The 23,536-nt window shown below is 67.5% G+C and overlaps 1 protein-coding gene across 3 annotated transcripts; it reads left to right on the top strand.

Moving 5' to 3' along the window:
- On the top strand, positions 1–21,626 carry MTA1 (metastasis associated 1). 3 transcript variants are annotated; one of them, XM_081829779.1, is made up of 20 exons: positions 1–327; positions 5,340–5,433; positions 8,457–8,507; positions 8,658–8,784; positions 8,853–8,916; positions 10,338–10,455; positions 12,840–12,942; positions 13,566–13,665; positions 13,985–14,173; positions 15,141–15,215; positions 15,297–15,355; positions 15,701–15,816; positions 16,051–16,202; positions 16,295–16,484; positions 16,605–16,694; positions 17,699–17,851; positions 17,998–18,033; positions 20,529–20,560; positions 20,761–20,912; positions 20,995–21,626. In XM_081829779.1, the coding sequence occupies exons 1-20, from the start codon at positions 16–18 to the stop codon at positions 21,143–21,145; spliced, it is 2,364 nt and encodes a 787-aa protein (XP_081685905.1). In that variant the 5' UTR covers positions 1–15; the 3' UTR covers positions 21,146–21,626. The 3 variants fall into 3 exon arrangements, with proteins under 3 accessions (XP_081685905.1, XP_081685906.1, XP_081685907.1); XM_081829780.1 differs by lacking the exon at positions 17,998–18,033; XM_081829781.1 differs by lacking the exons at positions 16,605–16,694; positions 17,699–17,851; positions 17,998–18,033; ... (1 more) ...; positions 20,761–20,912; positions 20,995–21,626 and having other exon boundaries at positions 16,098–16,202.
- Positions 21,627–23,536: the final 1,910 nt, after the last annotated feature.

Below are 23,536 nucleotides of genomic sequence, written 5' to 3'. Positions count from 1 at the left end.
TGTGGGACCCCCGGGATGGCGGGGTGGCTGCAGGCCTCTGCCTGGGACAGCCCCCTCCCCCACATCTTGGACCCATGCCCAGTACCCACCAGCATGTCTCTGGTTCCCTTGGCTCCTCACCGAGATGGTGGGGGCACCCTCTCCTTCATTCCCTCCAGTTTCCTGGCCCCTAGAACTGAGGGCGTGGGGGGGGGGTTGGGGCTCTCCTGGTCCCCGGGGCTCAGTGCTGTGGGGTTTCACTCTCTACTCCTGTTTGCAGACTACGTCTATTTCGAGAACTCCTCCAGCAACCCGTACCTGATCCGCAGAATCGAGGAGCTCAACAAGGTAGCGTGTGCAGGCATGCCTTGTGGGGTGGGGCTTCAGGGCTGGCCTCAGATCTTTTGGTCCATTTGTCCCCAGGGTCACTTGCGTAGACCTGGGTCCTTCTCCTTGGAGAGCTGGTCAGTGGAGTCCCTGCGGCCTCATAGAGGGGTGTGCTCTGCAGGGCCCTGAGCAGGACAGGAGCGCCCAGAAAGCGGCCGGCTGGGGGTTCCCTGCCCACCTGCTGTCTCTTTCCCACTCACTGAGGCGCTCTCGTTCCCCTCACTCCAGGCCTGCAGAGGTGTGAGCTGCCGGCCACCCTCCCCGCCTCTCCTGCTGGCCTCCTGATTGGAGGCATTCCGGGCAGTGCTGGGGGAGAGGCCAGCAGGTCCTGCAGGGGGAGAGGCCAGCAGGTCCTGCAGGGCCACCGCGGCCCCGGGTCAGCAGAGTACCCGGCCCCGCAGCCCCTTTCCCTTGGCTCCCGTGGGGCGGGGCCGCTGCGGCTCCTCCCTGGGGAGAGACCTGTGGTCCCTGACTGGTGGGGGAGAACCTCACTGTGCTCCATGAGGCCAGCCCTCGAGGAGTGCTCTCCGGGACCTCAGCCTGTGCGGCAGTGTGGCTGGGGATTCTTGGGATCGGGCAGGATGGGGTGGGACGGTCAGGGCGCCGGTCCCCCGAAGATCAGACTTGGTTGCAGCTGAGCCCTGACCCGCCGTCCCTGCTCACCGAGAGCCTCCTGCTGCACGTGCCACGTGGGGGGGAGGGGTGAGCCTGGGGCCGTGTCCGGAGGTGGCAGGGCCAAGGGAAGCGCCAGGACGTCGTGGGACCCCTGCTGGGACGTGTGCCCTGCAGACGCCTTGTTGGCGGGAACCTGCTGGCTGCCTGCCAGGGCGGGCAGGAGAAGGGGTGGGCGGCATCTCAGCTGGACAGGTGCCTGTGGTCACCCAGCCACCCGTCGGCACGTGCTGACTCAGGGACCCCTCCCATGGCAGTGGCGAGCGTGGTGGGGGCAGCCGGGGGCCGCCCCTGGAATTGGCCTCCGACCGTCGGTCTCAGGGCCAGGCAGGTGGCTGGAGGTGGCTTCCTTGAGCAGGTCAGCACAGCCCCTGCCCCTCGCTCTGGACGTGACACCGAGAGGGCAGGTCGCACCGCCTGTGGCGGCCAGTGGGTGACAGGCACAGACAGAGCAGGGCCCAGCCCAGCAGCGGCCACAGCCCACGCTGGCGTCTGCATCTGTGTGCCTGACCGTTACAGGTCAGGTCGGGGGCGGGTGGCTGGGGGACCCCGAGGGGTGCAAGATAGCCCCAGCAGCAGGCATTCCCGGCAGGAGGCCTTGGGACCCTCCCGCACCAGAGAGTGCGAAGAGAGTGGGGGCTGCTGAGCGGGGCAGGGGGTGCTGGCCCACGGGCATGGGCGTGGGTCGGGCACATCCTGGGCCCCCAGGCCCCACCGGCAGGTGCAGTTCCAGCAGGGGCAGCTATGAGGTCAGTTTGTGGGCCCTCCTGGTGGGGCCACCCTACCCACAGGCCCCCAGGACCCCGGGGCCCCTCAGGCACAGGAGAAACAGCCCAGAGCTGCTGGGTGTTCAAGGAAGGCCTTGAACGTGGAAAGCCATGTCTGCGCTCACGGAGAGGAGCTGGTGGACCGGCCACAGAAGAAATGAAGGGCCGGGCAGGAGCACTGGTGCCAGAGAAAGGGGCCTGGGACGTGGCGGGGCGACAGGTCCGGGGTGCAAGGGAGGACCCAGAGCTGTCAGCAGGAACAGAGCCAGAGCCCAGGCTTAGCTGAGGAGCAGAGTGCCCCCCGGAAACCCAGGGTCCAGCGTGCGGTCAGTAGGAAGTGCAGGAGACCAGCCCAGGCCCAAGGGCCAGGCCGGGTGGCGGGTGGGGGCCGGGTGGGGGGCCGGGTGGCAGGTGGGGGCTGGGGTGGCGGGTGGGTGGCAGGTGGGGGCCAGGGTGGCAGGTGGGGGCCGGGCCGGGGTGGCGGGTGGGGGCTGGGTGGCAGGTGGGGGCCGGGCAGAACTGGTACTGGGGGGGGTGTTGGGGGGCAGGGACACTGTGTTCCACCCCTTTTCTGTAAATGGAAAACAGTTTGAAAATGAGTCTTCTCTACAGACCGTAGCAATGGTCATGTTGCATTTGGGGTCTCCTTTCCTGAGGCCTCCTGCAAAGCCTGGCTTGTGTTAGTGCAGTGACCCTGGGCTGTTGCAGACCTTCAAAGTAGTTGTCGCGGTTTCTCCTCAGAACCGTGCTCGGTCTGCACGGCACGGGGGGAAGTTGCCGTTTTGGAAGAAAAGGAGCAGGGACCTGGGGCAGGGGAGCTGAGGAGGCGTGGGGAGGGGTCTGGAGCGGTGGCCAGGCCAGAGGTGCCCAGAAGGCAGCAGAGGCCCGGCAGGGAATCCTTGAATTTTAGAAGATTGGTGTTTGGTTTGGAATATGGGATGTGGGAATCTCAGAAAGGTACAACAAAACACCAAAGGTAGACCATTTGGGGCTGTGGCCCCCATGGGGAGGGCCTCGGACCCGCCTGGAGTGCCTGCCCCCGGCTCTGCATGTTGCCCTCGCGACAGGAGACAGTTGCCTGGATGTGTGCGGACCGCAGCTCGGGTGGGGCCCCCGGGAGTCCTGAGCACCAGCGAGGGGAGCTCGTGGGAGAGGGAGTCCTGGACGTCCCGGGTCTCCAGGGCCTGGCCTGAGCCAGGCCTCGCATGGGCTAGGCTGTGCAATGCAGTGCCCGTTCTGGGGACCGGGGCGCAGGGACCCCAGCAGGGCCTGGGGGTGGGAACCGTGGGCTGCACCCTGCAGACACAAGGCTGCCATCCCATCCCAGGGATGAAGTTCCGGTGGCCATTGTGTCAGACCTCCCCCTCCACGCCCGTGTGGCCCTGACGACGGTCCTGAGCGTCCCGGGCCCGGTGGATGTGGTTCGTCGTCTGGAGCCCGGCACGCGGTTTCTGGAACCGTTCTTAGGAGAAACTTTGTGATCTGGGATCCGTGGCTTGGGCAGCCTTGTGAAGCCTTTGGATGCAAAGTGTCCACGGGTCTGTAGCTGACATCATGACAAATGGTGTCTTTTTTTTTTTTTTAAGATTTTTATTTATTTATTAGAGAGAGACAGCGAGAGAGGGAACACGAGCAGGGGGAGTGAGAGAGGGAGAGGGAGAAGCAGGCTTCCCTCTGAGCAGGGAGCCTGACTTGGGGCTCGATCCCAGGACCCTGGGATTATGACGTGAGCCGAAGGCAGACGCTTAACGACTGAGCCACCCAGGCGCCCCTGACAAATGGTGTCTTTAACAGTTTGGTGTCCGTGCAGACCAGGGTGCCACCCAGCATTGTGCCGCCCCTTGTTTTGATACTGGGTACAGTCTTCATTCTCCCGATGGAGGGCCATCGCTGTTGGGGCGCGGCCCTGCACATGCATGTCCCTGCGCGTGTGTGTTCCTGCTTGGGCGTGAGCGTGTGCGAGTGCGCGTGCGTGTCCCTGCCCGTGCGTGAGCGTGTGCGATCGTGCGTGTCCCTGCCATGCGTGTGTGAGCGTGTGCGAGCGCGTGTGCGTGTCCCTGCCCGTGCGTGAGCGTGTGCGAGCGTGCGTGTCCCTGCCATGCGTGTGTGAGCGCGTGTGCGTGTCCCTGCCCGTGTGTGAGCGTGTGCGAGCGTGCGTGTCCCTGCCCGTGCGTGTGCGAGCGCACGTGTGTGTCTCTGCCCATGTGTGTGTGAGCGTGTGCGAGCGCGCATGCGTGTCCCTGCCCGTGTGTGTGCGAGCACGCGTGCGTGTCCCTGCCTGTGCGTGTGTGAGTGTGTGCGAGCGCGCATGCGTGTCCCTGCCTGTGCGTGCATGAGCGTGTGCGAGCGTTCATGTCCCTGCCCGTGCGTTCGTGAGTGTGTGCGAGCGCGCGTGCGTGTCCCTGCCTGTGTGCGAGAGCGCATGCGTGTCCCTGCCCATGCGTGTGTGAGCATGTGCAAGCGCACGTGCGTGTCCCTGCCCATGTGTGTGCAGGCACGTGGGGCCAAGAGCTGCTCCTGCCTCCACTTCATGCCCACGTGTGAACAGTCCCCAGACTTCTTGAAAGCCTGCTGGCCTCGTGGAATTAAGTACCTAAAACTTGAGGTCGCAAAGACGATTTTGTTCGACGTTAGGAGGGCAGCGCCCGAGTTGTACAAAGTCGTGGCAGGTCAGCCTTGTGTTATTATTAAAAGTTTTATAAGCGCCTTTGAGTGGAGGAAAGGTCCATTCTTCCTGTGAGGCTCTCCGCCCAGCAGACTCCCTCGGCGTCTTGTTCTCGTCCTGTGTGTGGAGCTCTTTGAGTCTTTAAAGGCATCCCTGGGCGCTGGGACGGCGACTTCTTCCCCAGGGCTGGCGCGTCCACTGCTTGCTCCAAGCCCCTCGTGGGCTGCTCCTGTTTCCTTTTTTCAAGGCTGATTGAGTTGGGAGAGGGAGAGCGCAAGCAGGGACAAAGGGGGAGAGAATCTAGAGCAGACTCCCCACTGAGCGTGGAGCCCGACGTGGGGCTCGATCCCACGACCCTGAGATCGGGACCTGAACTGAAATCCAGAGTCGGACGCTCACCCGACTGGCCCCCGGCCGCCCCTGGCTGCTTCTGTTTCTGATACGGATCCAGGCCCCTGGTTCCGGGGTCTGCTCGGGGGTGTGCTGGCCTTGATCAGGCCCAGAGGGGTGCCGGAAGGCAGGTGCTCCAGGGGCCAAAGGCACGGCAGGCTTTGGCTGACCTCTGGGCACGGTTGTCCTTCCTGGTGGCCAGATGTCTGCCAGGTTCTGGCCCTGAGCAAGCAAGACCTGGGGGAGGGACACGGGCCAACAGGAGGGAACCCGGGCCGGTGGGCCGGGGTCCACCTGTGTCCGCAGGATGGCACTGGGGGTGGAGGGAAGACAGACCTGGAGGGTAGAGGTGCGCCGTGCATCCTCTCCCCGGGTCCGAGGTCCCAGGGAACTGTGATCCCACCCAGGTCCCGTCTGGGGCCGGCCCTGCAGGGAGCCGTAAGTCAGCGTGTTCCTCAGACCCTGCCTTGCTGTTGCAGACGGCCAACGGAAACGTGGAGGCCAAGGTGGTGTGCTTCTACCGCAGGAGGGACATCTCCAGCACCCTCATCGCCCTGGCCGACAAGCACGCCAGTGAGTCTTGGCCTTTCCCGGGGCGGGGGGGGCGGCCCACCCTGCGGCCCCCACCTGCCCTGCGCCCTCCCCAGGGTCGGCCCCCACCTGCCCTGCTGCGTGCTGGCCGTAGGCTGTGGACACCCAGCCCGGTGTCATTGCCCTGGGGCTTCTCCCTTGCAGGATTGATTTTGGGGAGCACTCCCTGGGTGTTGCGGGGGTGGGGGGCCTCTGCTGCTCCTGTTGACCTCACCGAAAGCTACTGCTCTTTGTGGCAGTGCGTTCAGAAACAAAGTTCGTCATCTGTCTGCAGTTTGAACCTGAGTGTCAGAAGCCCAGACGTGCAGGGACTCCCAGCAGCTTAGTGCGAGCGCCGGGATCCCCCTCCCAGTCGGGCCAGCGTTCCCGCTCTCAGGCGGCCGCAGTCTGGGGACTGGCCTGTACCTGCTTCCACGCCCTGGGGTCCCACGCGGCCCCTCCAGCCAGCAGTGACGGGGCGGGGGGAGTTTCAGAGTCCCCGTCCTCGGGGTGGGATCTGCCTGAGCCTGGGTGGGGGTTCTGGCCTCTGTGGGGGGACGGCTCCCAGCAGGCGTGGAATGTGCCTGCCCCTGGTCCCCCAGGTGCTTGTCTACAGGGCCGTCCACTCTGGGGACAGGTACTGCTCTCATGAGTTCATCAGGTGTGTCTGGGCGGTTGCGGGCCCCACCTGGTCCTCTGGGCCCCAGGTCAAGGCAGGACTCAAGCCTGTGCCCCAGCATGCTGGTGTGAGGGACTGGACGCCCAGGCCATACCGGCCTCCTCCCTGGGTCCTGGAGGGGTTCGAGGCGGTTGGTCCAGGACTGGGTCTCCCGGGGCCTCAGGGATGAGGGGGCGAAGCACTGCGGTGCATTTAGGGCCCTCGCCAGGATCAGCACAGCTCAACTGGGCCCCAGGACAGGCCCCGCACCACACGGGGTGGATAGCAGAGCTGGTGCTTGGCTGGCCGGGCCTGGCCTCCCAGATGATACCGCTGGGGGGTGTCTGTGCTCATGGGGGCCGCGTGGGTCTGGGCCTTGGTGCATCTTGTGTCCTCCTCTGGTTTCCTTGGCCACTGTGCGCTTGTGATGCAGGTGGCTCTGGGTCTAGTCGTAGATGTTGAAGCTGCCCCCCGGGGGGAAGCATGAGAGGTGGGACACGGGGGTCACTGTTGACTTGGGGTGTTGGTGCTTGAGGATCTCCCCACCCATGTCCACTGCCTGGCCCAGAGTGTTGCGGTCCTCACCACCGGGCCGTCCTGCTGTGGGGCACCGTGGAGGTCAGCTCCAGGAGGGCGCTGGACTAGCGTTATGTGAAGGGAGCTGGTGGGGGGCAGTGTTGCCGGAAGGACCAGGCAGGAGCCGATGGGATGGGCGGTGGCCCCAAGGCCCCCCAGAGTGCTGCAGTGGGGTGTGTGACGGGGTCCATCTCAGGGCAGGACCCTGCCTGTGCTTTCCTGGAGCCCCCGTGCTCTGTGAGGGTTTCTCTGTCTCGTAGTGGTTTTCCCAGAAACCACGTTCCGTCGGCCATCTCAGCCAGTGCAGCCCGGGTGAGACGGGTCTGCCCTTTTGCCCAGGCTCCAGCCCAGCGTCAGGGGCGGGTGTGAGGACGCTCTGGGGCGCCTTCTTCTGGCCAGGGACCCAGGGAGCCCACTGCTCAGAGAGGCTTCTGGCCCAAATAGCCCATCAGCTGACGGGGTTTCTTCTGGGCCTGGGGGCCCGGGAGACAGAAGCCCCTGCCCTCCACTGCCAGGTCTCCAGCCCCAGCATAGGCCAGATGCTCCCGGGCCACATGGGTGACCTGCAGCGGTGAAGCCTTCCTGGGATCCTCCAGCCACTCTGCTCAGCCCTGACCCCTTGTGGCCACGGCCCCCTGCCCTGCCCTTGCACACACGCGTGCACACAGAGCTGTCCCGAGAACAGGACCCTCTGGCCCTGGGAGAGTGGCAGGCACAGCTGACAGGCCCTCCTAGACGCCCCCAGGGCAAGCTGCGGGGGGCTCTGGGGTGTGTGTCAGAGCTAGGTGGGGTGGGAGCACAGAGCCCCCCACTCGGGGCCCAGGATCAGGACACACTGGATCCCAGAGGCAGGTTTTCTGTGCCGCCCGCAACGTGACTCCCTGGGTTCCTGGAGGTCGAGCACCACACACACTGCAGGGTCCACCGGGCCTGAAGGAAGGCTTGGAGCGCTGGGGTGGGGGGCTCTCTCCCCCCGTCTCCTGGGGGTGCTGACGTGACCCAAGCCCTGCCCACTCCTGGGGCTCCTCCTCACCCCTGCTGATGGCGGCTCTGATGGGTGGGGTCTCGGAGCCACAGTGGGCTTGTGTCAGGCTGGGGAGGGGCCCAGGATGACGGTCTCTGGCCCGTGCCTAGCCCCTACCCGGGCCCGTCGTGCCGTCCCAGGACGGGCGTGAGCACCAGGTGGGCTGGCTGGTGGGTGTCTGGACATGGTGGTGTCCCCAGGCTGGGGGTGCAGGGTGCTTGTGGGGTCTGTGGGAGTGGGCAGGGAGGTGCAAGGCCAGCAGTGTGGACACTCGGGCTCCAGTGGCCCACCCGTGTCTGAGCCCCGGGCGCCTGGGAACTCCCTCAGTCGCCACAGGGGGGCGGCAGAGGGCCACGTGCGGGCTGAGGGCCCCGGGATAGAGACCCAGGGTTGCCCAGATGCTGCCCAGGTGCCGCAGCCCCGTGGGGTGGCCGACCTCGGCGTGCCCCTGCCCTGGCATGGCCCGCCACGGCCCCCGCACGGCCCCGGACCTCCACTGTGCCTCCGGGGGCACCGCACCCCGACACGCACGCGTCCTGGCTGCTCCCGGTGGGCATCCTTGTCCCAGCCCTGGAGGTGTGGCCAAGGCCCCGGGTCGGCGCGCTTGGGGTGGTGGACGCACTGCTGACCCGACCTGGGCCCGCCCCTCGGACCCCGTGTCCACCCCACCCTCCCTGCTTCCTCTCCTCGGCCCGCAGGCGGCCAGGTGGGCGGGCGGGTGGTGCTGTTGCTAACCCGCAGTCCGGGCGCTGTCTGTCTGTTGTCTAGCCCTGTCAGTCTGCTACAAGACCGGACCGGGGGCCGACAACGGTGAGGAAGGTGAGCCGCTCCCGCGGGGGGTCCTCACGCGCCAGCTGGGCGGGCGGCGGCAGCTGACCCGCCCGCCCTGTGGCCGCTGCTCTGTCCATCTGTGTGGTGCGGGGGGAGTGGGTAGGCGGGCAGGGCTCACAGGAACCCCCCGCCCGTCAGGAGAGATGGAGGAGGAGATGGAGAACCCCGAGATGGTGGACCTGCCCGAGAAGCTGAAGCACCAGCTGCGGCATCGGGAGCTGTTCCTGTCCCGGCAGTTGGAGTCGCTGCCCGCCACTCACATCAGGTACCCAGCGGCCCGGAGGGTGCCTGGGGACCGCCCTGCTTCGCTGACGGTGCGCCCTCCTCTTGCAGAGGGAAGTGCAGTGTCACCCTGCTCAACGAGACGGAGTCCCTCAAGTCCTACCTGGAGCGGGAGGTGAGGCCAGCCGCAGAGGCCTGGGGCCGTCCCCCACCCCCGCCTCCGTCCCTTGGGGCCCAGTCCCTCCCGGCTCGCAGCCACCCTGGGGTTAGGCGCTGGGTGCTTTGCTTGGCTTCCTGGGGTCGCGTCTGCATCCCTGGGGTACCAGCAGGGGCACGGCCTGGAGGGATCGTACAGGGACCCGCGCTGGCCGCCGCCTCGAACCCTCACTGTGTTCATCCAGAGCCGTGTTGGCCAGGCAACGGGAAGCGTTTCTACTTCTGCAAAACCAGAAACATCCACGTTGTCAGGGGTTTGGGACCGTGGAACCAGCCTTCTTGTTCCACAGACGAGTGGGGACCTCATGCATTTGTAGGATGCTACCCACCGAGGCCACCCCCAGGGTGACGGCCAAAAATGTCTGCAAACAATGCATGTGTCCCTGGGGAGCAGCATGGCCCGGGCAGAGGCTGCACTGAGGTGGCGGAGAAACGGCCCGAGGGGGCCAGATGGGGTCTGGAGGGGCGGGGGCACGCTAGCGACGAGAGGGACAGGTGGGGGGCGGGTGGCCCGAGCTGGCACCTGTGTTCACAGCCAAGACCCCCTCCCACCGTGCAGAGCCTGGTGCATTGCAGGGGGACGGTGCGGCCGTGCGCAGGCCTGACTCAGAGTCGGGAGGCCGGGAAGCCGCCAGGAGGGGACAGGCCCACAGTCAGTCCCCAGAGCAGGCAGGGAGACGTTTGGAGGAGGCGCTGGACGCCGGGGGGCGGGAGGGAGCACGGGGGGGTGCTGCCTGCCTTTCCGAGGGTCCCCGTGGTGGGGGGCCTCACGGGACACGGCGCAGAGACTGAGCACGATGGCCCGCTGCGACACGGAGCGGGTTAACGGCGGCACGCGTGTGTCCCGAGGGTGAGGCCTGGCTCTTCCTGCCGGTGTCCACTCACCTGCTTAGCAAGCACATCGTTGTCACAAGTGGGAAAACAGGCCGCTGAGCCGTGGCGAAGATGCTGTGAATCGTGTCCCCGCCCGGCCTCCAGGGGGCCGAGGACACGGTCACGGCAACATCCAGGGGTGAGCGGGAGGCCCAGGCGCCCTAACCCCAAATGAGCGCCGGCCAGGCCTCCGCTCGCGGCCTAGGTCAGCAAGCTTGCTGTTGGGAAACAAGCCAGCCAGCGCGACGCAGTTTCTGAGAAACACGGCTGAACGTCAGGAGACAAGCAGCTGGGGTCAGAAGGGCCGGCAGCCCGGGCGCCTGGTCCAGAACATTCTGCGGCCCGCGTGCGCGTGTCCTGGGGCGGCCGCACGTGAGCAGCGCTGTGGCATTTGCGTTGCCAACTGGACGCTCTCCGGGTCATCAGTCCCACGGTCCGTGCCCGGGGCGGTCTCCAGGCGAGGCCTCGGGGCGCCCTGCTGACGTGGTCTCGTGTGCTGTCTTTCAGGATTTCTTCTTCTATTCTTTAGTCTACGACCCCCAGCAGAAGACCCTGCTGGCCGATAAGGGAGAGATCCGCGTGGGAAACCGGTACCAGGCGGACATCACTGACCTGCTGAAGGAAGGTAGGGCGCAGGGCGGTGGCCGGCAAGCAGGGCCAGCGGGGTGAGGTTCCTTCGGGCGGCTCTCTTAAGCTTTGTCTCTGAAAAACTTCCTTGAATGAATCTTCTGGTCTCGCGACTTCTGCCGCTGGGCAGTGCCGTCAGCGACCCAGCACAGCCCCCGGTGAGCGGAGGGTCCGCGCGTCCTGCGTCGGCGGCAGGTAGAGGTGGGGCCGTGCGTGGCTGGTGGGCGGGACGCGGCTGTCAGCGGCTGGGTCCCTGAGAAGCGAGAGGGCGCGGGGGTGCTGGGCTTGGAGCGTCGCGGCCGGTGTTGCCCGTGGCCGTCTGTCTGCTGGGGAGCTGCCCCGCCGGGCTCCCGGCCCCAGCCTGGCCCCAGCCCGGCCCCCGTCGCCCCCCCGCCCCTGCTTCTCTCTCTGCTGAACGGTCGTCAGCCGTGACGTAGGACCCGCGGCTAACCACGCGGCCAGTCGGCCGTGATGATCTTTTTGGGGTTCTCATCACTTGGGCTGCTCCCACGGAGCCGGCCCAGCCCCCATCCGCGTTCTCTGCTGCTCTCAGCACCCCCAGTGTTGCGCCCCTGCTCCAGGCCCAGCCAGGGTCTCTGGGCCCCGTGGCCGGCCCCCTGCGCTGTCGGGCCGGCCAGACGAGGTCCCGGGGCTCCTTTCCGACGTCTGCCGACCTCTGCTTTTCTCTGCGGACACGTTCTGAGTGTGGACGGTCCCTTCCTGTGGCCTCCCGTCTCCTCCACGCACGTGGTGTCGCATTTCTCTGAGGCTGGTCTAGTTTTTTGAAAGCGTCTGGTGTCGGCTTACGCGTGTTACTTCCTTTTACGCTGTGTGCCCCCCCACGTACGTACCCACGTGACCCCACGTGTACACTTGCGTGCTCGCACACCAGCTTTTTCTCCTTGTGGTTGGTTTTTTGTCGGGCGGGGGGGTCCTGCCAATTGGAGGTCGGCGGGGGAAGGAAGGAGCCAGGAAGCACACAGGTTCCCCCTGTCCTTCCCTGTCTGGCTGAGGGTGACGGATCTGGTGACAGCAGAGTGGCTTGAAGGTCAGAGGCCCTCGGTTTTCTGGGCAGGGACCTGGTGCTGGGCCGTGAGGGCCGCCTCGGCGGTGCGGGGCCCAGGCCTGCGGCGAGTGAGCTCCTGGGTGCTGCAGTGAGGGGGTCTCCACACCCCCTGGAGCCCAGGACCCTCCCAGGGAATGAAATTGCTGAGAGGCTTAGCTTGGGGTGGCCCCCGGACTCTCGAGGCCGGGAGGCATTGGACCCCAGGTGGCGGGTCTCAGCGCACAGTCCCCCGGGAAGGACAGCACTACGACACCGGGAACACCCCACTCACACTCAACCTGCACCTCGTGCGGCCCCCGAAACCCCAGCCTCCATCTGGGCCAACCGGGAGGGACGTCTGGATCCTCGGCCCCGGATCCGTCACGCACCCCTGCGGTGGGGGGCTTCGCGCCGTGACCCCAGATGGGCCCGCAAGGCCTGACCTTCCCTGAGGCGAGGGAGTGCGTGTTTCCCCAGCCGCTCGGAGCCCGGCTCGAGCCCCCTGCTCACGCAGGCTCCGCGGTGGGCTGGCTGGGTGCTGACGCGGGTGGGACACGGCCGCGAGCGTCCCTGCCCTCGGTCTGGAGTTTGCTGCCCCCGCCAGCAAGGGGCGCTGGGTGGGTCGCTGGCATGTGCACAGCCTGCGAGCCTGGGCTGGTTGTGGCTGCGGCCCAGGGAGCTGCCCGGGGACGGTTGTGGGGTGTCTGCTCGCGTGGGGCTGGCCGCGCGGGGGCGCGAACTCTCCCCGGCGTCTTCACTGTCTCTGCTGTTCTCTGCCAGTGAGCTCCCGTCCTCAGACGCCGTCGTGCCTGCCGGATGGTGGGGCTCTGCCCCGACCGCATCTGCAGGGTGAAGGGGCGGGGGGCCCTCCCGGAAAGCGGTACACGGAAACACGGCCTGTCTGGCACTGTGAGGGGCCCTTGGGTGGCTGACGCCCGCGCCGGACGTGGCCACGTCGGTGTCCCGTGTCCCGGTCACTGGGTGCGCTGTCTCCGGATCGGGAGCTTGATCAGCAAAGCCAAAGCGAGCCTCCTCTGCCCCTGTGGTCACGCAGCACACGCTGTGCGGGGCTCACCCGGCCCCACCCTGTCCTCAGGCGGGCTGGCGGGGCAGCCGCAGGGCGCCGTGTTTGCCGAGGAGAAAATGCGCTGCGTGCCGAGCAGGCCTGGAAGTGTGTGTGCACACCGACAGCAGCCTCACCCCCGGGCTCGCCAGGCAGGCGGATGGGCCCGTCCCCCAGGGCCCCGGCCGCGGGCAGAGCCTCGGCTCTCCAAGGCCTTGCTGCAAGCCGCGGGGGTCTTCGGGTCTTGTTGGCGTCACTGTTCTGTTGCTTGCAGGTGAGGAGGACGGCCGAGACCAGTCCAGACTGGAGACCAAGGTGTGGGAGGCACACAACCCGCTCATAGACAAGCAGATCGACCAGTTCCTGGTGGTGGCCCGGTGAGTTCTGGGCATCAGGGTACTGCCCGGACCCCAGGCTTGGGCGCTAAACGGCTGCCCTGCCCTGCCCGTCCCTGGACATGGACACTGCTCGTGGGGCCTGGGGGCGGCTCCAGCTTTGAGAGGTGGGGCCTGTGCGCCTCCCCGCGTCCCTCCGGGGCCGCGGCCTGCAGAGATGAGCAGCCGGGCACAGATGGGGCTGCTACCGGGACCTCGGGACAGGGCAGAGATGCGTGTCCATCTCCGGATGAGCTGTGGGCCGTTGCAGACTCGGGGGGCGGGGCGTAGCTGAGGAAGAAGGACCTGGGGCCTTAGGGCCATGAGGGAGGCAGGGCTCCAAGGAGGACGCCGCCCATGGAGCCCTGGGGCAGGGCCAGCGGGAGGGGAGTCCCTGTGAGGGTGCAGGGGGCTTCCCTGCCTCTCAGCTGGACCCTGAGCCTTCACTACGGAGGGGGCGCCCTGCCAGGGGCTCGGGAAGCTGAGCCGCGGGCGGTGGCTGCCACGCTCTGTCCCTGGGGCCTCCCGGCCCGCCGTGTCCTGCGGTCTTGGTGTGCTGTGGGCTGGGCTGGGGCGCCTCTGTGCGTCGGGGCCTCCAGTGGTCAGAGTGTCCCCGCCGCCCCCAGCTCCGTGGGCACCTTTGCGCGAGCCCTGGATTGCAGCAGCTCCGTCCGGCAGCCCAGCCTGCACATGAGCGCCGCGGCCGCCTCCCGGGACATCACCTTGGTGAGTGGGCCACACGCTGGGCCATTGGCACAGGACCCTCACCTGCCCGGGGCCTGCCCCGTCCAGGGCACATGTGCCCCTCGGGTCGCCGCACGAGCCAGGGCAGGCGGGGACGGGATGGCGGCGAGGAAGCAGGTCGACGTCTGTTTGCTGGCTGCACGGGGCTGGGACGCGTCCGCCCCCTGCCCTCGGGAGAGCCCAGCAGGCTCGTCCCGGCAGCAAGCCCACCTGCACCCCCGCGGGCCCCCAGCTGCCTCCCGGACTGTCCGGGTGCTCTCGGGCGGGTGGGCCTGGGTGACCCCCGTGTGTCCTGCCGCAGTTCCACGCCATGGACACGCTGCACAAGAGCGTGTACGACGTCGCCAAGGCCATCTCGGCACTGGTGCCTCAGGGCGGGCCCGTGCTCTGCAGGGACGAGATGGAGGAGTGGTCGGCCTCCGAGGCCAGCCTTTTCGAGGAGGCCCTGGAGAAGTACGGGAAAGACTTCACAGACATCCAGCAGGACTTCGTGAGTGCCACAGGGCGGGCGCCAGACCCCTCCCCAGGGCCGCGTGCGTGGCGCCCCCGCGTCTGCTTGCGGCTCCCGGCAGGCCCCGGGCTGAGAGCTGCTCCTGCGGCCGGGGTCCTCCTGGCTTGCTGCGGTTGATTGGTTCTGTTTAAGCCACCGAGTCTCTCCTTACACGTCCTCGTTTTGTGTGCCCCGTGAGCCCTTGGGATTTGCAGCTCAGGCAGGGCCCTCGCGCACCCCTCCCGCCCTTGTGCTCAGCCACACGAGCGCTCAGCTGAGGGGAGCGCCGCCGCCTCCACAGCGAACCCCGCGGGGAGCGCGTCTGTCAGGTGGCAGGGCCGCCAGGAGCCCCCGGCGGGCCGGGACACGGCGGGCGGGCCAGCGTCTGATAAGGAGCGTCACAGGTCACAGGTCACAGGCGGGATCCTGATAAGTCTCCAGAAGGCAGAAGGGGCCCGCCAAAGGTAGAGAGGACCGCGGAGGGCAGAGCAGGGAGCCCCTGTCCTCGCTCGCCCCGAGTCTGAGGTGGGAGTCACTTGCTGACGTCCCAGACACAGTGAGCCAGACCTTTCCAAAAAAGAGCGACGGCCAGAAGATGGGGCCGCAGGTAACGCTTGGCCAGACACACATGGTGGCCGCGGGGCGGGGACCCCACTGTGAGCATGCGGCCGCCTCGGCAGCAGGCCAGGTGGACCGAGGGTAGACGGGGTCTGAATCCTGGACGCGATGAGGCAGGCTTGGGGCTTCCGTCCACACCACAGATGCCTCCTCCGTGTTCAGAGGACACTGGTTCTGTAGGCGGAGCAGGAAGGGCTGGGGGGCCGGGGAGAGCGGCGTGACGGGGACCTTGCCGACCTCAGGCAGGGCTCCGCTGGGCGGGGCCGGAGGGGCTGTTGGGCGCTGCTGCCGCAGGGGAGGGCTCCTTGCTCGGGGAGGCCCCCCACGACGTGCGGCCCCTCTCGTGCAGCTGCCCTGGAAGTCCCTCACCAGCATCATTGAGTACTACTACATGTGGAAGACCACCGACAGATACGTGCAGCAGGTGAGCGCCCAGCTGCGCCCCTGTGCCCGGCGGGCAGCCCTTCCCCCGCCCGGGCCCTTGACCTCTGTTTCCCGTTTGCAGAAACGCTTGAAAGCAGCCGAAGCGGAGAGCAAGTTAAAGCAAGTGTATATCCCCAACTAGTAAGTGTGGCCCCGGCGTGCGCCCCCGGCGTGTGCTCGCCGCCCCGGGGACGGCGGGCTGGGCGGGTGGGGAGCGGCCCCCGGCTAGTTACAGGTGTCAGGACTGAAGCCCGCGCGAGCCGGCCCGCGCTTCCACGCTGGGCCGGGCACAGCTCTGCCAGCCAGAGCTGGGGTGTAGACCGGGCTCGAAGTTCGCCGCAGTGGCGTCCAGGCCTGCAGGGGAGGCCGGCCCCCCCGGCCCGCGTGGGTGGCGGCTGCTGGTGCCCAACGGCCTCACCTCCCTGGGAGCTGCACACCAGCGGCGTGGCCCTCCCGTGACGCCCTCCCTCTCTCCCTTACCCGAAGTAACAAGCCAAATCCGAACCAGATCAGCGTCAATAACGTCAAGGCAGGCGTGGTGAATGGCGCGGGGGCGCCAGGCCAGAGCCCTGGGGCCGGCCGAGCCTGCGAGAGCTGTTACAGTAAGTGCCCGCCGCCCGGCATCGGGCCCCCGCAGCGCTGGGCGCCCTGCACCATCCCGGGGTCCTGGCGGGCGGGGGCCGCTCCCTCCCCGGGAAGCCCTCCTGGCGGGTCTGCGGGGTGCCTGGGTCCGCGGCGGGGCGGCTCGGCGGGCGGGCGGGCGACACTGTGTAATGCTCTCTGCCGTCACTGGTTCTGCTTAAGGACCCGTCTATTTCCAACTTTGTTGTCCGTAGCCGCCCAGTCTTACCAGTGGTATTCTTGGGGTCCCCCTAACATGCAGTGTCGCCTCTGCGCATCTTGCTGGACATATTGGAAGAAATATGGTGGCTTGAAAATGCCAACCCGGTTAGATGGAGAGAGGCCAGGACCAAACCGCAGTAACATGGTAAGTGGGCACCCCTCCCCGCCCCCACGCGTGGCCGGGTGCCCGGCCCACGGTCATGGCGCTGTGTTGGGGCGGCGCGCCCCCTTCCGCAGAGCCCCCACGGCATCCCAGCCCGGAGCAGCGGGAGCCCCAAGTTCGCCATGAAGACGAGACAGGCCTTCTACCTGCACACCACCAAGCTCACGCGCATCGCCCGGCGCCTCTGCCGAGAGATCCTCCGCCCGGGGCACGCCGCCCGCCACCCCTACATGCCTATCAACAGCGCGGCCATCAAGGCCGAGTGTGAGTGTCGTTCCCGCCGGCCCGGGCTCGGTCGCTGCGGGAGGGGCTCCCCGGCGGCGGGGGGCGGGGGACACCGGGAGTCCTGGCCCCGGGCTCCCCTCACGTGTGCGGCCCCCACAGGCACGGCCCGGCTGCCTGAAGCCTCCCAGAGCCCCCTGGTGCTGAAGCAGGCCGTGCGGAAGCCCCTGGAAGCCGTGCTCCGGTATCTCGGTGAGCCCGCCCCAGCCCAGCACCGTGGGGCCGATGTGTGCGCAGGCGCCCGCGAGGGAGGGAGCCACCCCCAGGCTGCCGCTGCCCAGGCCCCTGGCCTGCCTCTGTGGTGCCTTGCTCCGCGCCAGGCTGGAGGGGCCGTTGGGGCCTGAGCTGCCGTGGTCCCTGTCCCCCCACCCCCCATCCTGCTGCAGCCCATGGGGGGGCGGGGGGGCCCAGGATTTGGGTTGGGTGCACCCAGGACGGGCATCCACTGCAAGGCACCTGCGGGACGGTTCTGCACCCCCAGCCCCAAAGGAAGGTCTGTTGCTGCGTGAGCGGCCATACGCCTGGTCAGCAGCTCGCGGGGCTGGGGCTGAAGGGGGCGCTCGGCCAGCACCCCTTGGCTCAGCCAGCCATCGGCAGCTAGGGCAGGGGGGAGCAGGGCTGGCCACTTGGCTGGGCTCAGGGCAGGATCCTGAGCCAGTCCCTCCCGGCATGGAGGTGGCTGACCTTCTGTGAAGGACATTCCAGAACCATGAGCTAAGTGTGTTCCGTGTGGACGCAAGTGGATTTGGCGTCATCGGATGTCTAGGGTCTGGATCGTGGGGCTGGGCCTTGCCCCATCCAGAGAGCCACCAGGGGCTGGGGAGCCTTGGCAGGTCCAGGCCTGAGCCTGCCGTGGCCCAGCCCTTCGTGGGCCGTGTCCTTGGCTGGGCCGGCCTGGCTGTTAATTCATTGTCTGGCCGGCAGCCAGCCCCCTGCCGTCAACTCTGGTGGCCCGGACCTGGACACCTCTGACGGGCCTGCTTGTTTATGGGGCTGTGTCTGGCGGGCGCCCAGCTGCCTGTGGGGCCCGGCCCTGCGTGGCTCTTCCCTGCTCCCAGGACACCCTGAGGTGCAGGACTGGTGGTGTGTTCTGCCCCAGTGGGCCCCGTGGTCGTCCTCCGTCACAGTGGGGCCTGGGGGACGGCTGTTGCCACTTGCGTCCCACAAAGCGTGCCCCCCCGTGCTGCTCCCAACAGAGACCCATCCCCGCCCCCCCAAGCCCGACCCCGTGAAGAGCGTGTCTGGCGTGCTCGGTGGCCTGACCCCTGCCAAGTCGGCCCCCGTCATCAACAACGGCTCCCCCACCATCCTGGGCAAGAGGAGCTACGAGCAGCACAATGGGGTGGACGGTGAGTCTCTGCTGGGGCGGCCAGGTGGGGCCTCCACGCCCGGCCGGTGCGGCCTGCTGGCCCGGGGTGCCCGGCCCCGCCCCTGCCTCGCCACGCCTGCTGACCGTGTTCTCTCTCCTCTCTCTCCCGCCGCCGGGCGCTGGCAGGCAACATGAAGAAGCGCCTCTTGATGCCCAGTAGGGGTAAGGCCTGGGCGGCCGCTGGTGAGGCTGCCGTGCGAGCCCCTGTGCGTGCTGTGTGCTTTGTGCATGGTGCACGGCGGGCGGCCCAGGGCACGCCCAAGGGGCAGTCCACGCGGGCCGGGCCGCACCCCGCTCCCCACGCGCCCCCATTCCCGTGTCACCGGGCAGAGGGCCAGGGCTGCCTCACAGGCCCCCAAATGCTGTGTCCCCCCCCCCGGGGCCTCCGGCTCACGGGCTGTCCCCTCCTCCCCGGCCCAGTGCCCCGTCAGTGGACTGTCCTCGCTCGGGTAGCCCTGGCGCCCCCGCCTGCCTGTACTCTCCGTCACCACGCTGTGACCGCCCGCATGCCGTCAGCCTCCGCTCCCGGGGCCGCCGTGCTGTGCCTGCGGCCCTCCTGTGCGCCCTGCCCGGTGGGGGGGCTTCGGGACCCTGGCCTCTCGGGGCGGGGGGGGTGGCAGATAGGACCGAGCGGTGGGCGTGGTCAGCACAGCCCGGGGAGGCATTCGAGGCCCAGGTGAATGTCCAGGCCTTGGCCCTGCAGGGTTGGGGTCCCAGGGGAAGGGCCTGAGGCTGGCCGAGGGGGCACGGGAAGCGGGTGGGACCCTGCCACCGTCAAGCGCCCAGGCTGTCAGCGCGTCCAGAGCGGGACTCTTGATTGTCCAGGCCCGTCTACAGATGGCCCCCCGCCGTGGATGCGAGGGGCGTCCGTGGGCTCTGAGGCTGCTCCAGAATGAGGTGCTGAGGGAGGGGTGGCCGTGGTGGCAGTGAGGGGCCTGTGGGGTCAGCCTGCGGCAGGATCCACGCAGAAGGGAGGCGGAGGGGAAGCAGGCCGGAGGGAAGGAAGGGGGAAACGCACTCAGAGCCCCTGGTGATGGGAGGCTCGGGGTCGTGTGTGGGCACTCCGACGCCATGGGCCAGCGAGCATGGGTGTGCCCAGAGTCCCCTGCCCCCAAGGCAGTGGGCCAGGCCCAGGGACCTGCGAGATGGCAGCGGGCAGCGGCCATCCAGCCTGGCCCTGCCCCTGGACGCTGCCCCGGGCCCCGCCCACCCTTTTGGCGGCCGCCCCCACAGCCCTCCGGCCGGGGCCTGCCACCGGGCCCTGTGTCAGCACCAGGGCCTGGCCCGCTCGCCTGCCCTCTGCTGCAGACGCCCCAGGAACCACCGGGTCACGTCCCACGGAAGTGGAAGCCGGTGGTAGTCAGCGGCCGTCTCTGGGCTTGGGCCTTGTTTTGTAAAAAGCCAGTAGCCAGTGCGGTAGATGAGGTTAATTTACTTGTGTTCTTCGGTTCACCAAATCGGTACGCTTCTGTGTCTACTTGAGCCCAGCATGCGGGCCCCAAGGGCGTCGTTGGTGGGTGCACCCCCAGGAGCGCTGCAGAGGCCACAGCTGGCCCCCTGAGACAGCACAGGGCCGCCTGGGGCAGTGCCAGACTGCGGGGCACCCTGGGGGCCTTAACCCACTAACCCAGCCCAGCCAGGCACGTCCGCTCCGCACCCACCTTCCTCGGCCCATGGCCGTGCACGTGCTAACCAACACTAACCGTGTGTTTTCTCTCCTCTGCACCCGTCGCTCTGATAGGCACTTACCTGGGTAAGTAGCACTGGGCCCGGGGGCTGCAGGCCAGGTGCGGCAGCCCCTCCCTTCGCCCTGCCCAGGGGCCCCCCCCAGCCAGCAGGTGGTTTCCGGGGGCGCTGGATAGCTGCTCAAGAGTCAGCCCTCGGCCAAGAAGCGTATTTGGGAAGAGCTAGTTCTGGAAGGCCTCTGGCAGGACAGGCTCGCACGCTCACACACGGGCGTTTTCCTGTGCGCGTGTGCGCTCTGCTGCGGGCGGGGCCGGGGGGGCAGTGACGGCCCTGGGCTCACCTGGCTGGGTTCTGGGGGCTTGTGGACCACGACCTGGGACGGTGCCCTCTCAGTCGGAGGCTCTGGCAGAGGCGTGCGGCTGCAGACCCCCAGCCCGTAGGGTGGCAGCGTCTGCCCTGGCCACTTCTAGAAGCTTCCATCCACTCCTCCAGGGCTGCTAGCCCGGGGGTCAGTGAGGGGTGCTTGGAGCCCCTTGGGAAGAAGCCCAGTGCGGCCTGGCCTCCCGGGGTCTGTGCAGTGCTGCCTGAGGAGGGGCCGCCTCGCAGAGGGGGTTCTGGGAGCACGGTGTTTACCGCAGGGCTCGGCGTTGCTCGGCTGCCGTGTAAACCAGGCTCCATCTGTGTCAGCCCGGTCGGGCGGGTGGCCCGCGTGCCAGGGAGCGGGCTGTCGGACCCGAGGCTCCTGGCCTTCTGCGTCGAGCCCAAGACGGTGCCTCTCCTACTGGCCAGGGCAGAGGTGGTCCTCAGAGCCCCAGCAGCTGTGGGATCACCTGGGGGCTGCTTGGGCTGGGCCGGGGCCGGGGAAGGCCGAGGCACCTGTGTCCTCCAGGCGCCCCCTGGGTACGGGCTGTGGCTCCAGGTCTCCCGCCCTCTGGCTGCCGGGCCTCACGTTCCGTTCTTCCTCTTGTCAGGTTTGGCGAACCACGGACAGACCAGGCACATGGTAAGAGGGCGAGCTGTGACGAGGCGGGGCCTAGCAGGACCCCTACCCCTGCACGTGTGTGCACACGACGTTTGCTTGCACACAGCTCCCTTGGCAGTCTGGGAGGCGGCCCAGATGGCCAGGCCCATGTGCCTCCTGCTGGGTGTCGGGGGCAGCGTGCAGTCCCCGCGGTGTCCCCCTCACGCCTCCCCCTGCCGCAGGGACCAAGCCGAAACCTCCTGCTCAACGGGAAGTCCTACCCCACCAAAGTGCGCCTGATCCGGGGGGGCTCCCTGCCCCCCGTCAAGCGGCGGAGGATGAACTGGATCGACGCCCCCGATGATGTGTTTTACATGGCCACCGAGGAAACCAGGTGGGGGCCTCCCCGAGGCCGCGGGTGAGCAGGGGGGCAGCCGCCGCACCCTTGTCACGTGGGGGCGTCGCTCTGTCCACAGGAAGATCCGCAAGCTGCTATCGTCCTCGGAGACCAAGCGCGCCGCCCGCAGGCCCTACAAGCCCATTGCCCTGCGCCAGAGCCAGGCCCTGCCGCTGCGGCCGCCCCCGCCGGCCCCCGTCAACGACGAGCCCATCGTCATCGAGGACTAGGCGCCCCGCCGCCCCGCGAGGCCACCGCAACCACAGCCCGCCCCCCCGCCCGCCCGCCGCCCGCCGCCCGGTTTTGGTAGTGCCCCCTCGCCCCCGCTGCAGAGAAACCGCTCCTTTGGGACACCTCGGGAAGAGTACCGTTTAGCTGCTTCCCAGAATGCCGAGGACTCGTTTTTAGCTTTGTGTTTACTTTTTGGCCGGAGCGGAGCTGAGGAGCTGCCCTGCGCGCCTGCATCGCGCTGCGGGCCTCGCGGGCCGGCCGGAGGTTTTGTTGTGTTCTGTTGAAGGTGCCATTTTAAATTTTATTTTTATTACTTTTTTTGTAGATGAACTTAAGCTCTGTAACTTACATCTGGAATGTTAGGATCGGCACGGCCAGCGGCTGGCCGAGCTGCCTGGTGGGGTTGGCCCCTGGTCTTTTCAAGTAATTTTCATATTAAAAAAAACAAAGAAAAAAAAACTCATAAAAAGAAAAAACCAACTAGCTCTTCCCGCGTCTTCTGTCCCCCGTCCCTCCCCTTGCCTGGGGCTTCAGGCCATCCCGGGCCCGCCCGTGCACCAGGCAGCGGCAAAGCCCCCGTGAGCACCGGGGGACCCTCGGCTCTCCTGGCCTCCAGGCTGGGCTGGGGTTTCTGTCGTCCCTCTGCCTCTGACCCACACACCTGCCTCAGCAGGGCCCGGCCCCAGGACGCCCTCTCGCCCACGGAGGTCGGGAGAGGGCCGGCCAGAGCTCAGGGCCCTCCCACAGTAGAGCTGAGACCTCCTGTGTCTGGCTGAGACGGGGGCGGGGGGGGGGGGGCTGTGGCCCAGACGTGGCCTGGGACCCAGACTGGCAGGTGCGTGGATCCTCTGGCTCAGCGTGGCTTCCCTCCCACCGGGGCAGCCAACACAGCTGGGTCAGGCCAGCCCACCACCCTGCTCCTGGCAGAGCCCTGCCCCAGCTGTCCGACGATTTCTGCCCAGAGCCGTAGGGCCAACTCCCAGCAGGTGTGGAGTTTCCAGAGTGAGGATTTGCTCAGATTTCAGCAAGTACGTCGTCCTCAGAAATTCTACCTCTGGCCATCCCTCTGCACCCACCCTTACAGGCCGGAGCTATCTGGCCACTGGAGAGAGGGGTCTGGGGGGGACACCTCTCAGTCTGTGCCACCCCAGCCCACCTGCAGAAGGGTGAGCCGGGCCCTCCTGGGGTGGGGCTCCCTCCTCCTGCCTCCCTGAGCTCTGCCTCCTGCCCCCCAGTCCCGCCGTGATGTGTTCACATCTCAGCCAGGGAATTAAAATAGAAACCACTTCTGCTTCCTCGCTGGAGATAGATAAGGGAGTCCTGGCCTCCCACCCCCAGCCCGTGATGGGTAATCACGGCGACAGGCGACAGGCCAGGGTGTTGAAGAAGTGGCCCCTCCCAGCCGATTGTAATCTGCTGGAGTCCTCGTGCCCCTACCCTGCCCCGAGACTGAGTTGCGGTGTCTCAGCAAGGAGCTTTTGCCTAGGAGCCTCTTCCCAACCTTGGGGTCTGAGGACGGGGCAGGGGTCTCTTCCCTCCTCAGACACACGGGATTTCAGGTGCAAGAGTCATCCCCAGGAGGGGCCTGCCTGCAGACCCACAGGGGCTGCACCTCCAAACCCCCCGCCCCCCGCCCTGCCCGGGGGTCCCTGCCACAGAGCCAAGACGGTCCTAGGTGCTATTTACCCACGTTGCCAGGACGCCACGCCACTACGGCCCCAGGGGACAGACCTGCCGCCACACCTGGCTGGCTAGTTGGCCCCGCCATCGATGGGCTTCTCTGGAACCCTGCTGTCCCTATCCATCCTGCTCACTGGGAGCCTGTCCTGCCCTGTCCCTGCCCCCGCCTGTAGCCCCCCGTGGTTTCAGAGGTGGACACTGCTACTCAGTGTCCATTGATCCAGAAGAGCCCTGTCACATCCGGGATCTGTCCCCCCACTCTGCCCAGGGGTGCCTGGCCCATGCCAACGCCTTTCCCTTGCTATGCCCCATCACTGTCCCCGCGGGGCTGGGCCCCAGGCTCTTCCCACACATAACCTCCTTACAGAAGATACCTGATGCCCAGCCTTAGCAAGGAGTGGGCTGCAAATGCCCGACGTGTGGGGGAGCCCCATGGCTGGCCACCCTGCCCAGGAAGAGAGGACTGCTGAGGCCTCCCCGCCCCCCTCTCCTGCCTTGCCTGGCAAGGGGCCAGAGTCAGGCTGCGGGCGGGAAGGGGGGCTGGTCAGGCTGGTCAGATCAGGCTGGGGGGGCGGGCCCACATGTTTCTGGGCTGTTGTCCTCGCAGGAACAGCAGTGGCCATAGGGTGTGAGTGCAGGGGGTGGGGGGGCCCCAGGGAGCTGGGCGAAGGCGGGGCTGCGGTGAAAGTCTGGGTTCTGGAGAGCGGTGG

The sequence above is a fragment of the Leptonychotes weddellii genome, chromosome 9 (genome assembly GCF_054177405.1).
Source record: "Leptonychotes weddellii isolate Sample4059 chromosome 9, ASM5417740v2, whole genome shotgun sequence".
Lineage (NCBI taxonomy): Eukaryota > Metazoa > Chordata > Mammalia > Carnivora > Phocidae > Leptonychotes > Leptonychotes weddellii.
Note: the sequence above shows the minus strand (reverse complement) of the source record. Positions and strands in the feature narration are given on the sequence as shown.

Bases quoted from the DNA above. Each gene is read 5' to 3' on its own strand.
- MTA1 (XM_081829779.1), top strand. From the start codon at position 16: ATGGCGGGGTGGCTGCAGGCCTCTGCCTGGGACAGCCCCCTCCCCCAC. The intron at 8,917-10,337 runs GTGAGGCCAGCC...GCTGTCTTTCAG, and splicing joins AGTCCTACCTGGAGCGGGAG to GATTTCTTCTTCTATTCTTT. The intron at 15,817-16,050 runs GTAAGTGCCCGC...TGTTGTCCGTAG, and splicing joins AGCCTGCGAGAGCTGTTACA to CCGCCCAGTCTTACCAGTGG.